This window comes from Pan paniscus, chromosome 13 (assembly GCF_029289425.2).
Source record: "Pan paniscus chromosome 13, NHGRI_mPanPan1-v2.0_pri, whole genome shotgun sequence".
NCBI lineage: Eukaryota > Metazoa > Chordata > Mammalia > Primates > Hominidae > Pan > Pan paniscus.
Genome location: NC_073262.2, coordinates 39760916 through 39774500, shown reverse-complemented (window position 1 = coordinate 39774500; position 13585 = coordinate 39760916). Strand labels below are relative to the sequence as shown.

The following is a 13585-nucleotide window of genomic DNA, read 5'->3' as shown; positions in this document are numbered from 1 at the left end:
CTAGTAGCTAGGACTACAGGTGAACACCATGATGCCCAACTAATTATTTTTCTTAATTTTTTATAGAGATTAGATCTCACTGTGTTGCTCAGGCTGATCTCAAACTCCTGGCCTGAAGCAATTCTCCTGCCTCATCTTCCGAAAGTGTTGGGATTACAAGTGTGAGCCACTGTGCTAGCCTATGCTTTACTTATTCCAAAAAATAACAAGAATGGAAAGAGGAAAAATAAACCTGAAAGCAAGTTGAGATACATTAATCCAGCTGTATTTTAAATGAGTAACATAACCACACCAACGGGGATTGGTGAAGGGAGGATGGAAAATCTAATCCAAGTGATTTATCGACACATCAAATGTGTTTGACTGTATACTGTCAGTTGTGGTGGGGGATGGGACTGCAAAAAAAATCTTGAGGCCAGGCGCCGGTGGCTCATGCCTGTAATCTTAGCACTTTGAGAGGCCGAGGCAAGATCACCTGAGGTCAGGAGTTCGAGACCAGCCTGACTAATGTGGTGAAACCCCATCTCTACTAAAAATACAAAAATTAGCTGGGGGTGGTAGCACACGTCTGTAATCCCAGCTACTCAAGAGGCTGAGGCAGGAGAATTGCTTGAACCTGGGAGGCAGAGGTTGCAGTGAGCCGAGATCACGTCACTGCACTCCAGCCTGGGTGACAGAGTGAGAATCCATCTCAAAAAAAAAAAAAAAAAAAAAAAAAACAATCTTGAACCCTATTATTATCTAAGCTTGGTTTTTGTAATGATACGGGTACAGCAATTGTGAAACTCTTCTAGATGTATTATTGGTTGGGTGAAGTGAGTAACTAAATATGTTGGTGGTGTTGGAAGCCAGAATTTCTTACTGTGGAAGTGAGATGCAAATATGAAATAAAGGAAGGCAAGGAAGAACCCAGTGGCAATGAATTGGAATTGGAGGTATTGGTGTGGACTTACGAGTTTTTAAAATATGGATAGGTATGTGGGTATGGACATAGTAACTATTTGTGTATATGTATATACACAAGCAAACATTCCCTGGCTTTCTTCTGAAAGAGTCTAGAAGCACTGACACCCTCATAGCAGTGAGCACACATAGCTTGATTTTTTTTACACATTCCTTTTTTTAGACATTTACTTTTAGTAACCATGCTTTCCTCAGAAAAATGACTGATTTCAAGATTGAGGCAAGGAAGGTACAAGATGAACCTGGAACATCCTGGATTGCTCGACAGTAAGGAAGTGCTTTAAAAAAAGATGGGGGCATTTCATAGAGAGCTAACTTGAAAGGACTCACATTGGCCAAATCTGGGACAATTTTGAGTTGTAAATATTTAAGGACAGGAATGATTATAAACCGTTGGAAAAAATAGGAATTCTTGGAACCATATTGATAATTAATGGATAAACAACTAGGGGAAAGGGGAAGTCATTTCCTACAGAGCAAAGATGAGTGGTAAATGTAGAGGATATGTTGGAGTTGGAAGTCTTCATTTTGCAACCATGTTCATAGTAAGGATTGGTTCACCAAGAATCATGAATATTAAGTCTAGGTGGAAAATTGAAGAGCATCATCTTGCATGATTTTTAAGTGTTTCTCTATAGAGTGCTTCTGCATTGCAAGGAAAGTGGAGAAATAGGACAGTATCTCCAAATTAACATCACCAATGAGGAGTAAATGGAGATCGTACACATTGGGCTATGATACTCTGATGGACCCAACACCACTTAACATGCCATTTGGTTCAGGAATGTAAAATCTTAGTCTAATTGTGAGGGAACATTAGATGAACCCAAAATGAGGAACATTCTATTTTAAAAAGATTTTGAAAAAAGAAAAATTTGCAGAAGTTTGGGGGCATATTAAAGACACAGGAGCCAACTGAAAGAGTTCCCAGCTGGCCAAGACTGGAACAATTTGAACACCAAAATAAAATAATATTGGATTGTAACTCAGAGTACAAAATAAATATCCTTGAGTTCATACTGGTATAAATAATTGATTGGATATATAAATTAATGGGATAGAAGAGACAAATCCCCTGTGCAGAATTCTAAATGTATATAAATACTCCACCCTCAAGGAGGTGAAGCTAATTCCCACTCTGTAAGTGTGTGCTGCACATAGTGTGTTCCTGCCAGAGAGTACAGTGCACAGAGAGGGAAAAGGAGTGATGTTACAGTGCAGCAGCCCGACTGACACTGTCTCAGCCAGGTGGTGAAGGTTAACATCCACAGGCTAAGCCATACTGGCGGTATGTACTCCTGACATGATGTGATGACAGTGGCACTTTACCTCTCTGGTCTTCCTCCCAGAAATACATAACTCAGCTTAATCATGAGGAAAACATCAGATAAACCATAATTGAGGGAGTTTTTATGAAATACTTGACCAGAACTCAAAACTGTCAAGGTCAGTAAAAACAATGAAAGCTGAGAAATGTCACAGCCAAGGGAGCCTAGAAACATGACAGCTAAACATAATGTGGTATCTTGAAGGGGATCCTGGAACAGGAAAATGACATTAGATAAAAACTAAGGAAACCACATACATACATACATGCTGACAGCATTATTCATGACAGCCAAAAAATGGAACAAACCCAAATGTCTGTCAGTGATGAACAGATAAGACAAATATGGTCTGTCCATGCAATGGAGTATTATTCAGCCGTAAAAAGGAATGAAGCACTGATATGTGTTACAACATGGGTGAATCTTGAAAATATTACGCTCAGTGAAAGCAGCCAGAAAACAATGGGCTGCATGTTGCGTCGTTCCATTTATATGAAAGGACCAGAATAGGCAAGTCCATAGAGACAGTAAGTTAGATTAGTAGTTGGCAGCAGTGGAGATTGGGAATGGGGGAAATCAGGAGTGGCTGCTTTGGGGTACTGGGTTTCTTTTGGGGGAGATGAAAGAAAATATTCTGGAATTAGATAATGGTGATGGTAACATAACCTTGCAAATATGCTAAAAACCACTGAAGTTATTCATTTTGAAGTGGTGCATTTTATGGTATGTGAGTTATAACTCAATTTTTAGAAACTAAGGAAATCCGAATACAGTATGGAATTTTAGTTAGCCAAAAAGTAGGGAGGAAGAGGAAACTATACTCAAAATGCCAATGTTATAAAAGACAGAGTGAAAAGCTGTTCCAGATTAGTTGAGATTAAAGAGCTATGATAACTAAAGGCAATGGATGATCCTTACCAAGACTTGTAGTGGTTGAGGGAAAGGGTCATAAAAGACACATTTTGCGGCCGGGCGCGGTGGCTCATGCCTGTAATCTCAGCACTTTGGGAGGTTGAGGTAGGTGGATAATTTGAGGTCAGGAGTTCGAGACCAGCCTGGCCAACATAGTGAAACTCCGTCTTTACTAAAAATACAAAAATTGGCCGGGCAGTAGTGGCCATGTGCCTGTAGTCTTAGCTAATCAGGAGGCTGAGGCAGGAGAATCGCTTGAGCCTGGGAGGCAGAGGTTGTGGGGAGCCAAGATCGCACCACTGCACTCCAGTCTGGGCAACAGAGAAAGACCCTGTCTCAAAAAAAAAAAAAAAAAAAAGACACATATGGGATCAGTTGACAAAACTGCAATAAAGATAGTAGGTTAGATTACAATTATTTTTATCAGTGTTAAATTTATTGTATATAATCAGAATCATTTGCATTTTGATTATATAATAAAATATTTTTAATTTTAGGAAATACAGATATTTTGGGATAAGGGACATGAGTATGCGACTTATTCTGAAATTATTCGAAACAAGTTTATGTCTATAGTATGTACACACATGAAAGCAGAGAAAGATGCAAGGGATCCAGAACAGAGGAGGGAGACAGGTCATATGTGAATCCAGGTAAAGGGGAATCACATATTTCATGTTATTCCTGCAAATTTGTTTTTCTGTGAATCAGGGGAAAACAAAATTCAGAAAGGTGGGTATTAGCAAGGATGTACAACAGAGGGAACTCATTACTCTAGATAAGAATGTAAATCTGTTGAAACACTTTGTAGGATAATTATGTTGTACATTTCCTAGTTCAATTGTTAGGTATATATCCTAAAGTAATTGCTGTACATGTCCCATTTGCACCAGGAAATATGTGCAATAATGTAATAGGAGCATCATTTGTAATAGCCAAAAACTGAGGAGCTATCCACTACTATTAGTGTAGGAACATTTTAATACAGCAGTGAAAATGAGGAAACTATAGCATATTGGAATGGTATACGAATATCAAAATACTGAATGAAAAAAAGCAAGTCACTGAGGGCTATAAACAGAAACACTCCATTAATATAAAGGTTAAAACTAGACAAAAGTAAACAATATATTATTTAAGGCTACATATGTGAAAAAAACCATAAAGAAAAGCAAAAGAATGATTTGTAGTTAATTCTGGGGATGGAGGGTACACAGGAGGACTTCGAAAAGCCTGGTAACATTCTGTTTCCTAAGCTGGTGTTTTCTTTAAACTATTTCTAATACTCTAGTATGTATATTTCTTAATTTAAAAAAAGTTTCAAATCAGACAAAACTCTCTAAGCCAAAAAAAAGTCCACCACAAGTCATTAAATAAAGCAAATAATAAAACAGTATGTAAGTTATTAATTTTTGTTAAGAAATTACATATGCATCTACATTTTTGTGTTTAAATGGACATACAAGTAGTTTGAGAGGATAAACACGAAAATGTGGTTTTGGGGAAGTAGGATTTCAGGAAAATTTCTGCATCACCTGTATTTTTTTTAAAATTTTGAAATCCATGAGCATTTATCAGTCAGACTCACATTATGAGATTATACTTCTTAAAATTTTTATTGATGTAAAAGAATTGTACATATTTATAGGGTTATACTTCTTTTATCTTTACTGTTGAATAAGGAGCCTAAAGGTAGGGTCCATGTTTTGTACATACTTCTCTGTATTCTTATAATAAGAATTGGAAAAAAAATAAACCAAAACAACTAAAACCAAAAAATGTGTCGGAAGTCACTAACAATGTTTAGAAATATTAAGTGAGAAAAGCAGGTTAAAAGGCAGTATTTTACATATTTAATATTAGTGCCCTTAGTACGTGTATTCTGTGTCTTAAAATGAAAATGCTCCACTGTCAATGGTTGTTTTCTCTTGGTATTGTAATCAGTCGGTAGTTTTTATTTTCTTTGTATTTTCCTTATTTGCGTGTATTACATAAGAAAGCAGAAAAAAATAGAATATTTATAATTATTAAAGATTGAAGTTCTTAGGTGCTTTCAGTAACATTATCCTCACCTTTGGGGTCGTGGCTGCCTACCTGGAGTGCTGTCTTGTTAAGGATTAAGATGAGTGGCTGAGGATTTGCACTTCTGTAAGTGGCTGCTTCATCCTTTGACACCTGCGCTGATCATTTGTGTGCGCTGCACCTCCTTCAGGTGCTGCACTATCTGGCAATCCAGAAACCTGCAGACCTTGCTCGGCACCTGTTACCTTGTGTGATTCATGCAGCTGTACTCAAGGTAAAGGAAGAAGGTAAATGTCATATTTAACTAGTCATTAGTCATTTCCAAAGTGAAAGTCTATTTTGCCTAATTTATTTAATGCTGGCTTCAATCTTTTCTAAAATAGAAAGTCTCGAAAACATTTCTTCAGTTAAGAAGATCATAAAGCAGATAATATCCCATTCCAGTAAAGTTTTGCACTTCCCCAATCCAGAAGACAAGAAATTGGAAGTAAGTTTGATGTAGTGTTAGAATCTTGCCAAGTGTTCTCCTCAGTTGGCAAAAATAATTTTTAAGATGCGTTTTCAAAGGGCTTTGCTTTTTTGCCATCTCCCAATGTATGCCTCTTCCTTTTCTACTGCCAGGAAATCATTCACCAGATTACTAATGTGGAAGCTCTCATTGCCAGAGCTCGGTCACTAAAAGCCAAGTTTGGAACTGAGAAATGTGAACAGGAGGAGGAAAAGGAAGATCTTGAAAGGTAATTGCTATTTGGCTAATTCAGTTTTGTCTGCAGTAGGAAAAGCCACCACTCTCTTAAGAAAAATTGTAATAGGATATTAAGACTCTTTTGTGGTAATCATATATTATTTGAAACAAGCATTGTCTAGAGACAGAAATAATTATCATAGCATTTGACCTCTCCCGTATTTCTGAGTCTCTACCAGGTGTTTCCATTCTTCCCACTTTTAGAAACAGTCTCCCAGAGCCTCCTTTTCTAGGGATTCCTTGGTTTGCTCTTGGAGATGTGGTGTCTGGAATTTCTTGTGGAGGAGCTGTTAACTGTGTTGCTCACCCTGCCCCAAAACTTTGTTTTCAGCTGTTACTATTCCTTGACCACAGGGTGCAGGTGCTGAAACCATTTCTGCTTACTGTTCCTAGTTGTTTATTTTAAACAAGATTTGTGATAGCAAAGGTGCACATCCTATGTGCCTTGCGATTATGTTTCAAAGATTGACCAGATGGCTTTTCTCAGATGAAGCAAATGATTGGGGCATTCTCTTTATGAGACTCGGCACCATTACCAATGGAGCTTAGATCAGTGTGAGGCCCTGTTCATTTTTTGCCCATGTTATTTGGAAGGACAATATTGTTTTAATGTGTGATAAAGTGTTCACAAATTAGCTTGTTCAGTGGCTTAAATTTGTCATCATTTAAAAATTTTCATTAGCCTTTCCATGATAAATGGCATTATTGATGCTAAATAATTAATATTATATGGCAAGGCATTTGCTGTCTTTTAACAAGTTCGTGTTTGAATTTTATGTCTTTTGTTAGGTGAAGTTTTCTCCCACACTGCATTGCTCTTGAAAATGTCTTCCTTTTAAATGAGAAGAATAAGCTCTAATCAAGGGACTCGTTTCTAAAATAGTAGAGTATGAATTAGTGAGCAGGTGTTGCAGGCTTGGTGGCTTTGTGCCTTCAACTCTGTTAGTTCCACCATACGTTATCTGTGACATACTTGGAAGTTCAGTGTTTCCAGCATCTAATGGCACAGTTTACAATTGCGACTTTGCCCAACACAAGTATTTTAAGCATATGTGCACGTGTGCGTGCACACACAGACACATACCCCTTAAAAAAAACAAAAACAAATATGGATCATTGCTTTTATTGGATAAATATAACTTGGTTTATATTATACAAATTTTTTTTCATCTTTTATTAACTGTAGCATTTTCTAAGCTTCTAGTCTGAAAAAAACAGACTGAATATTTTTTCTTACACTTTGACAGAGATAGGCTTTAAACATTTTTTATGAGCACAGGTGAAAAAGCAGGAAGATTGTCAGTTAAGTCGATAATAATTCCAAATGTCAATCTTATCTTGCTGTAAAATTTCACTCCAACCTTGTTGGGTTTAGCCAGCATCAGCTTGAGGATTTGTCCACAAACCTCCTGTGGGAGGATGGACGCCCAGTGGCCTGGACAGCTCACTTTCCACCCTTTCATTGCCTGTCTCTGTCTCCTAGGTTTGTGAGTTGCCTGCTGGAGCAGCCTGAAGTGTTAGTCACCGGTGCAGGAAGAGGACATGCTGGCAGGATCATTCACAAGCTGTTTGTGAATGCCCAGAGGGTATGTGAGAGTCATTATTGACTCCATCATAATCTCTCCAAACCTCTACTTGGGAAGAGGCTGTTTTAGTTCCCACACGTGGCTGATCACACTCATGTCACCTGAGTGTAAGTCTGGGCATTGGGTTTGAACACTGAAGAAACAATGACTTCTGAGTCTTCGAAATCCATTTGATTTCCTACATGTTGAATTAAAATGATAAGTATATTCTAGGACCTAAATTTTAAAAATTAGAAGAGTCCAAAATCCATTGTTATAGAAGCTGGCAGGGAGTCAGTTAGCAATGGCCAGTGCTGTGCTGTGGGAAAAAATGTTTACTCACAGGTACTTTCAAATGAGAATGGAGTTCAGTTTTACCATCTTTAAACCCCATGTAGGGCAAAGTGGAGTCACAACTCAGCTTGAATTATAAATATAATTGTTCTTGTAATGGTGAGGAGATCTACCTTTGAGGTTTCCTAGAAAAGAAGAGGAAAACTTCAGATTTTTAGGGCTATGGAAACAGATTTCAGCACAGAAAGAAAGCCCAGTTTGAAAAATTATCATAACCATTACCTCTAGTAGTGAAAGTAAATATTTTAAAATTATATTGTATCTTGGTTACTGGCTAAGGGCTCTGGCATCCCACAGATAATTCTCAGTTCAGGGCTCATTAATATTAGGGATTCTGATAAAGGCGTTATGTGCACTAATTACACGCTTCCCCTTATATGGCACTGTGATTACACTAGAATGACCCAGTTTTGAGAGTGTAATTTTCCGAAACAAATAAGAAAAAGAATTTCTATGTGTCTACACGTGGAATAACAACTGGATAATCCCTGTAGAGTTGGTCTGGAGTACAACTAGTTAATATATTCAAATTCATAGCCAAATACACTGATAGGAATTCTTAGCAAGAGCTAAAATGTGAGTTTGTTTATGGGGCAGCTCCCTAAACCTCAGAATTTCAAATTAATAACCAAATATTTATTTCCTTATAAATTAGACTTCTAGCAAACAATAGATGCTTGCTTTGATTTATTTTGTTTTTCTCTCTGGCATGAAAACAAGAACCGAGTTTGGTTCCACATCTGATAATATCTATCCAGTTCACTACCCAGAAGCTTACAAGCACATTTCCTTGTTAGCTACCAATATGAATGTTCCTCATATTGCAAAAATTCTTTCCTCTTTGATCATTTTTAAAAAGTGACATGTTGGCTGGGTGCGGTGGCTCACGCCTGTAATCCCAGCACTTTGGGAGGCTGAGGTGGGTGGATCACCTGAGGTCAGGAGTTCAAGACCAGCCTGGCCAATGTGGTGAAACCCTTTCTCTACTAAAAATACAAAAATTAGCTGGGCGTGGTGGTGAGCACCTGTAATCTCAGCTACTTGGGAGGCTGAGGCAGGAGAATCACTTGAACCCGAGAGGCAGAGGTTACAGTGAGCTGAGATCATGCCACTGCACTCCGGCCTGGGCGATAAAACTCCATCTCAAAAAAAAAAAAAAAAAAAAAAAAGTTATGTGTTAAGAGGATTTAAAATGTGAAGTATTTATATTTTTAGTCCTGAGATTGTTACTTATTTTAGATAACTAAGCAAAATTATTTTCCCCAAAATAGAAATAACCTCCTTACCCCCTCTACTGACTGCAAGTAAAACTTTGACAATATAGGAACTTTTATATTTACTTATTCATTTTTTAAAGAGAGGGTCTCACTCTGTGGTCCAGGCTGGAGTACAGTGGCAAGATCATAACTCACTGCAGCCTTGAACTCCTAGGTTTAAGCAATCCTCTTGCTTCAACCTCCCAAGAAGCTGGAGCCACAGGCATGCACCACCATGCCCAGTTAATTTTTATATTTTTTGTAGGGACGGGGTCTCACTTTGTTGCCCAGGCTTATCTAGAACTCCTGGTTTCAAGCAATTCTCCTTCCTTAACCTCCCAAAGTGCTGAGATTATTTCACACCTGGCCTAGAAAATTATAAGAAAATATTAATCACATAATCTCACTACCCATTGATGATTTAACATCTAGTATATACATATGTATATATAATTTTAAAAGTAGGGTTATATTATATAATTACTTCATTATTCTTGTTTTCCACTTAATATACTTAAGATATCTTTCAAAATCACTAAATACAGGAACATAGTATATCATCTTTCAGTAGCCTCATTGTATAGCTAACCCCCTTAATGGCTACTGAAATTGTACATCCATCTACATTATGTCATTTAAGAAAAGATTTTAAAGTTTTCAGACCTTGTAGTGAATGTTTTTAGGGAATTGGTAGACTGTGTAATACATATAACAAGCATCTGGTTGGTACATTTTTAAACTCAGTTCTTAAATGTCTGGCTGAAGTAAACTGTTAGAATTTATTCATGTAACTTTTCTTTTCATTAGCTGATACTTTATATCAATTTTACTAATTAGTCAAGATTTTAACACATTTTTTTAAAAAGTTGTGATGTAATTTCACTTGGTGTTTTTATAGCTTATAGTAATTCTATATATTTATAACTTTTCTTTAAAATTATAAATAGTAATAAGCCTTATCATGATTATAGGTATCTCTGGTATGTACATACTTAAATGGAATTCAGCAAATAAATGACTGACTGGATTTCGCTTCAGACTTGCTAGATTGAATAACTCTTAGGCACCTATTCCTAAATTCTATTTTTCAAGCCATGAACACTGTTTTTTTTTTTTTTTTGCATCATAATTCCCAGTAAAAGAGCTAGGTTTTTGTTGGTCATTTCTCCCATTAAATGACATCATATTTCACCTGTTGAGCCATGGATGCATGAGTAGTAGTAGATGTCTGCTGTAGTTGACAGCTGGGTGTGCTGTGTTTGGTGTGACTTTGTCTTGAATATTCTTTAGGATCATGTTCCATAATGTAATGCATACTGTCTTTGAAATAATCCTGAACTCCCTTGTCTAGCCCTATTTAAACCATCTTGCTTGTTTCCCTTTCATCACTGTTTCTTTTCTTACCCCTTCTCAAGCTGACTGAATCTTCTGATGAGGTAACAAAATAGCCTTTGCCCCTCATAGTTCCTTGTTCCTTCCCATCCCTCTAATTTCATAAGGTCATTAACACTAACCACCTCTCTCACAGTCTGGATTTGGCTTACCTACCTTGCTGATGTTTAGCGCAACATGATTTCATGTTTCCATTGCCAAAACAATTTTTTTTCCCAAACTGATGGTATTAAAAAAAGTACAGTAATCAGAATTAAAATTGTAGGCTGTAAATGAACATGCATTTTATGTCATTTCAAGGAAAAAATAGATGCCTTTAATATTGCGAACTTCTCTTTTGTGGTCATTGCTATATGGGCCTCTATCACTTCGGCATCACATTAGCTGCCCAGCAAGCAAGACCAATGCCCCCACTTTTAATTTGGCAAGTGAACCTTAAAAAGAATCGATTAAAAAATTCTTACCCAGAGTCAAGATGAAAATCATCTTTTCACTCTGGAGAAAAACAGCTCCTTACTGGACTGAGGCTGTCAGACGTAGACTTGGGTCATTGCTGGAAGAAACATAGAAAGCAGCACAGCTCCGAGGTCCTTTTTCATCAGATGTGTAAATATGGCCTTCTCTCTTCAGAGCAGATTGCCTGGCAGTCATCATCCCTCCTGTCTGTCTCCAGCCCGGCTGCTCATGCAGTGTCTCAAGCTTCTTGCATTTGCTGTGTTATGTGGTTTTTGAGTAATCTTAACATATAGCTGACTGCATTACTGAGTAACGTGGGACATTTTCATATCTTTATTATGTTAATTCATCTGTCCTTCAAAAGCATCTGAGTTTAGCATTTGACCTGCTTTTGACTTTAGCATTTGATTCTTTTCCAGGCTGCAGCTATGACTCCACCAGAGGAGGAATTGAAGAGAATGGGCTCCCCAGAGGAAAGAAGGCAGAACTCCGTGTCAGACTTCCCACCCGCTGCTGGCCGGGAATTCATTTTGCGCACCACTGTGCCGCGCCCTGCTCCCTACTCCAAAGCTCTGCCTCAGCGGATGTACAGTGTTCTCACCAAAGAGGACTTTAGACTTGCAGGTGCCTTTTCATCAGATACTTCCTTCTTCTGATTCTTCTAGCATTACTCGTTGGTGGCTTCAGAGACAGTGCTGCCTCCTTCTGAGGGAGGGAAGGTACCAGGGAGAACCTGGGAGGTCCTGGAGAGGGCCCTGTCCAGTTGGGTGATCAGGAATCAAACCAGCATCGGAAAGACTTCCCAGCACCAAGCTTGAGCTGTGTCGTTTCGTGGAGGGGGCAGCGAGGATGGGCTTGAGCTGTTGAGAGATTTCTGCCCTTAGAGATGGCCTTTGTATATGGGGGGGTGGGGGGGGACACAAACACATCAGACACTCTGTCCTCACACTGGCAGGACGGTGTTCATCGCATTCTCTTCTGTGACCGGCCTCTAGGCTAGCGGCTGCATTCGTGGTCTGTGCAAACACTTCGTGGTTCTATATATCAGCAGCAAGTGTGCAAAATAAAGGACCTGTTAACTCAGATTTCTGGATATTTTGGTGGTAGCTTCTAGTCCCAGAATCTGTGTTTTTAAAATACTACATGACATTCTGTCTATTCAATCACCTGGTGGTCATCTTTCTTGTACTAATTAACTGTTGATGAGCATTTTGGATATTCTAGGAGAAAGCCTATAATTTCACATAGTTTCTCTTTTTCATGTAACTGTAACTTAAATGTATTACTTCTGATAAAACTATATATCAAATGTCACTGCAAATTAGTTTTATATCTGTCGTGTGAGATTTGTCTTACTTATTTTTCTTTTGGTTGCCATGTAAGTTATGGCCCTGAAAATCGTCTCCCTCCCCTTCTCTTGCTGTACAGCATGCATTCTCTTTTTGTGGTTGCTGGCTGGGTACTGTATTTAATGAAGTAGAGAATAGCACTTGCAAAAATACAGTCTTGGTACCTAGAGACTGTCATGCAGATAGTATAATTTGGTATATGTGCTAATGCATTGAGTAGAGGATTATTTTAACACACTATTTTGCTTTTGTATTTTAGTTAAAATAATCGATGGGGATGTGTAGCCCCCCGTGTGAGGATGACATCACCACATTTCTAGTTTCATGGAGCTCAAGATGTCTTGTGTCTGTGTCGCTAGATGGCCTCTGCTTGGTAATCTTATTTTTAGGCCTAAAATTCCCACTTAAATCCAAAGTAAAAATGGTTATACTGAAGCATAAACCTTGCCTGTGTAATTTTAAAGAATTAATAGAGCTGTGCAAACCCTGTTATTTTTGTAAAAAAAAAAACAACATATCTATATATAATGTGTGTGTGTGTGTGACATATGCACACGTCTCTGTATGTGAAGTAGGGGAAGCCCTGGGGGATGACCTCCCAGCCTTTATGATGCTTTTCTCTATGCTGCTGGACTTCATTCTTACTGGTCCACGCAGATGCAGGCGGCCTGAGGCCAGTGCTGTACCAAGTAGAAGACGGTTCCTAAGGACAGAGTTTGTCTGTTTTCTAACAAAGAAAAATTCTACAAAGGAGAGGTTGGGCGTTACAAAGGTATTGTGAATCTAATAAAAGGAAAGTGTCGCTTTCTGTGGCGTTTTCTTTCATTTTCTCCCGCTGAGGCATTTCAGTCTAATTTCATGTGGTTTTGTGCTGTCTCAGCTCTAATGTTTGCAGCCTGCTGAGCCTAACAAGGCAGTGGTCTCAAGAACATTCTTTGTGCCTTTTTAAAGTACTCCATTTTATTTTTATGATAGTTATGTATTTATTTCACAGATATATTTAAGTACCCACTTTGTGTCAGGTACAGTACAAGCAATGAAGATAAAACAGAAACCAAAACACACTCCCTTACAGGGAAAATGGACACCACGTTGCCACAAAATGTTGAGTATAGTCAACTCTGCTGTGTGGATCGGAGGGCCTGCATTTATCCTACAAATAATTGAATGTAATCCTACATTCATGTATTCATTGGCAGTACGGAGTAATAAATGCAGCAATGTCATAAAGTGTTGTAGGAGT

General features: G+C 38.1%; 1 protein-coding gene and 1 long non-coding RNA gene across 4 annotated transcripts in view; one reads left to right on the top strand and one right to left on the bottom strand.

Annotated features, from left to right (window-relative positions):
• Positions 1 to 13150, top strand: part of RAB3GAP1 (RAB3 GTPase activating protein catalytic subunit 1) — a 118261-nt gene extending 105111 nt beyond the window's left edge. Inside the window, exons 20-25 of one of the 3 annotated variants that reach the window (XM_055108546.2) lie at positions 5416 to 5512; positions 5609 to 5712; positions 5847 to 5962; positions 7454 to 7556; positions 11413 to 11617; positions 12602 to 13150. In XM_055108546.2, coding sequence (XP_054964521.1) covers positions 5416 to 5512; positions 5609 to 5712; positions 5847 to 5962; positions 7454 to 7556; positions 11413 to 11617; positions 12602 to 12627 — 651 coding nt within the window. In that variant the 3' untranslated portion in view covers positions 12628 to 13150. Of the gene's footprint in view, positions 1 to 5415; positions 5513 to 5608; positions 5713 to 5846; positions 5963 to 7453; positions 7557 to 10560; positions 10582 to 11412 lie in introns of all 3 variants that reach the window. The other 2 variants (XM_003822808.6, XM_003822807.6) reach the window with 2 other exon arrangements.
• Positions 4801 to 11413, bottom strand: LOC134728692 (uncharacterized). The gene is made up of 2 exons (XR_010109339.1): positions 11002 to 11413; positions 4801 to 8014 (listed from the first exon to the last, which is right to left on the bottom strand). It is a non-coding gene; the product is annotated as an uncharacterized LOC134728692 (long non-coding RNA).
• Positions 13151 to 13585: the final 435 nt, after the last annotated feature.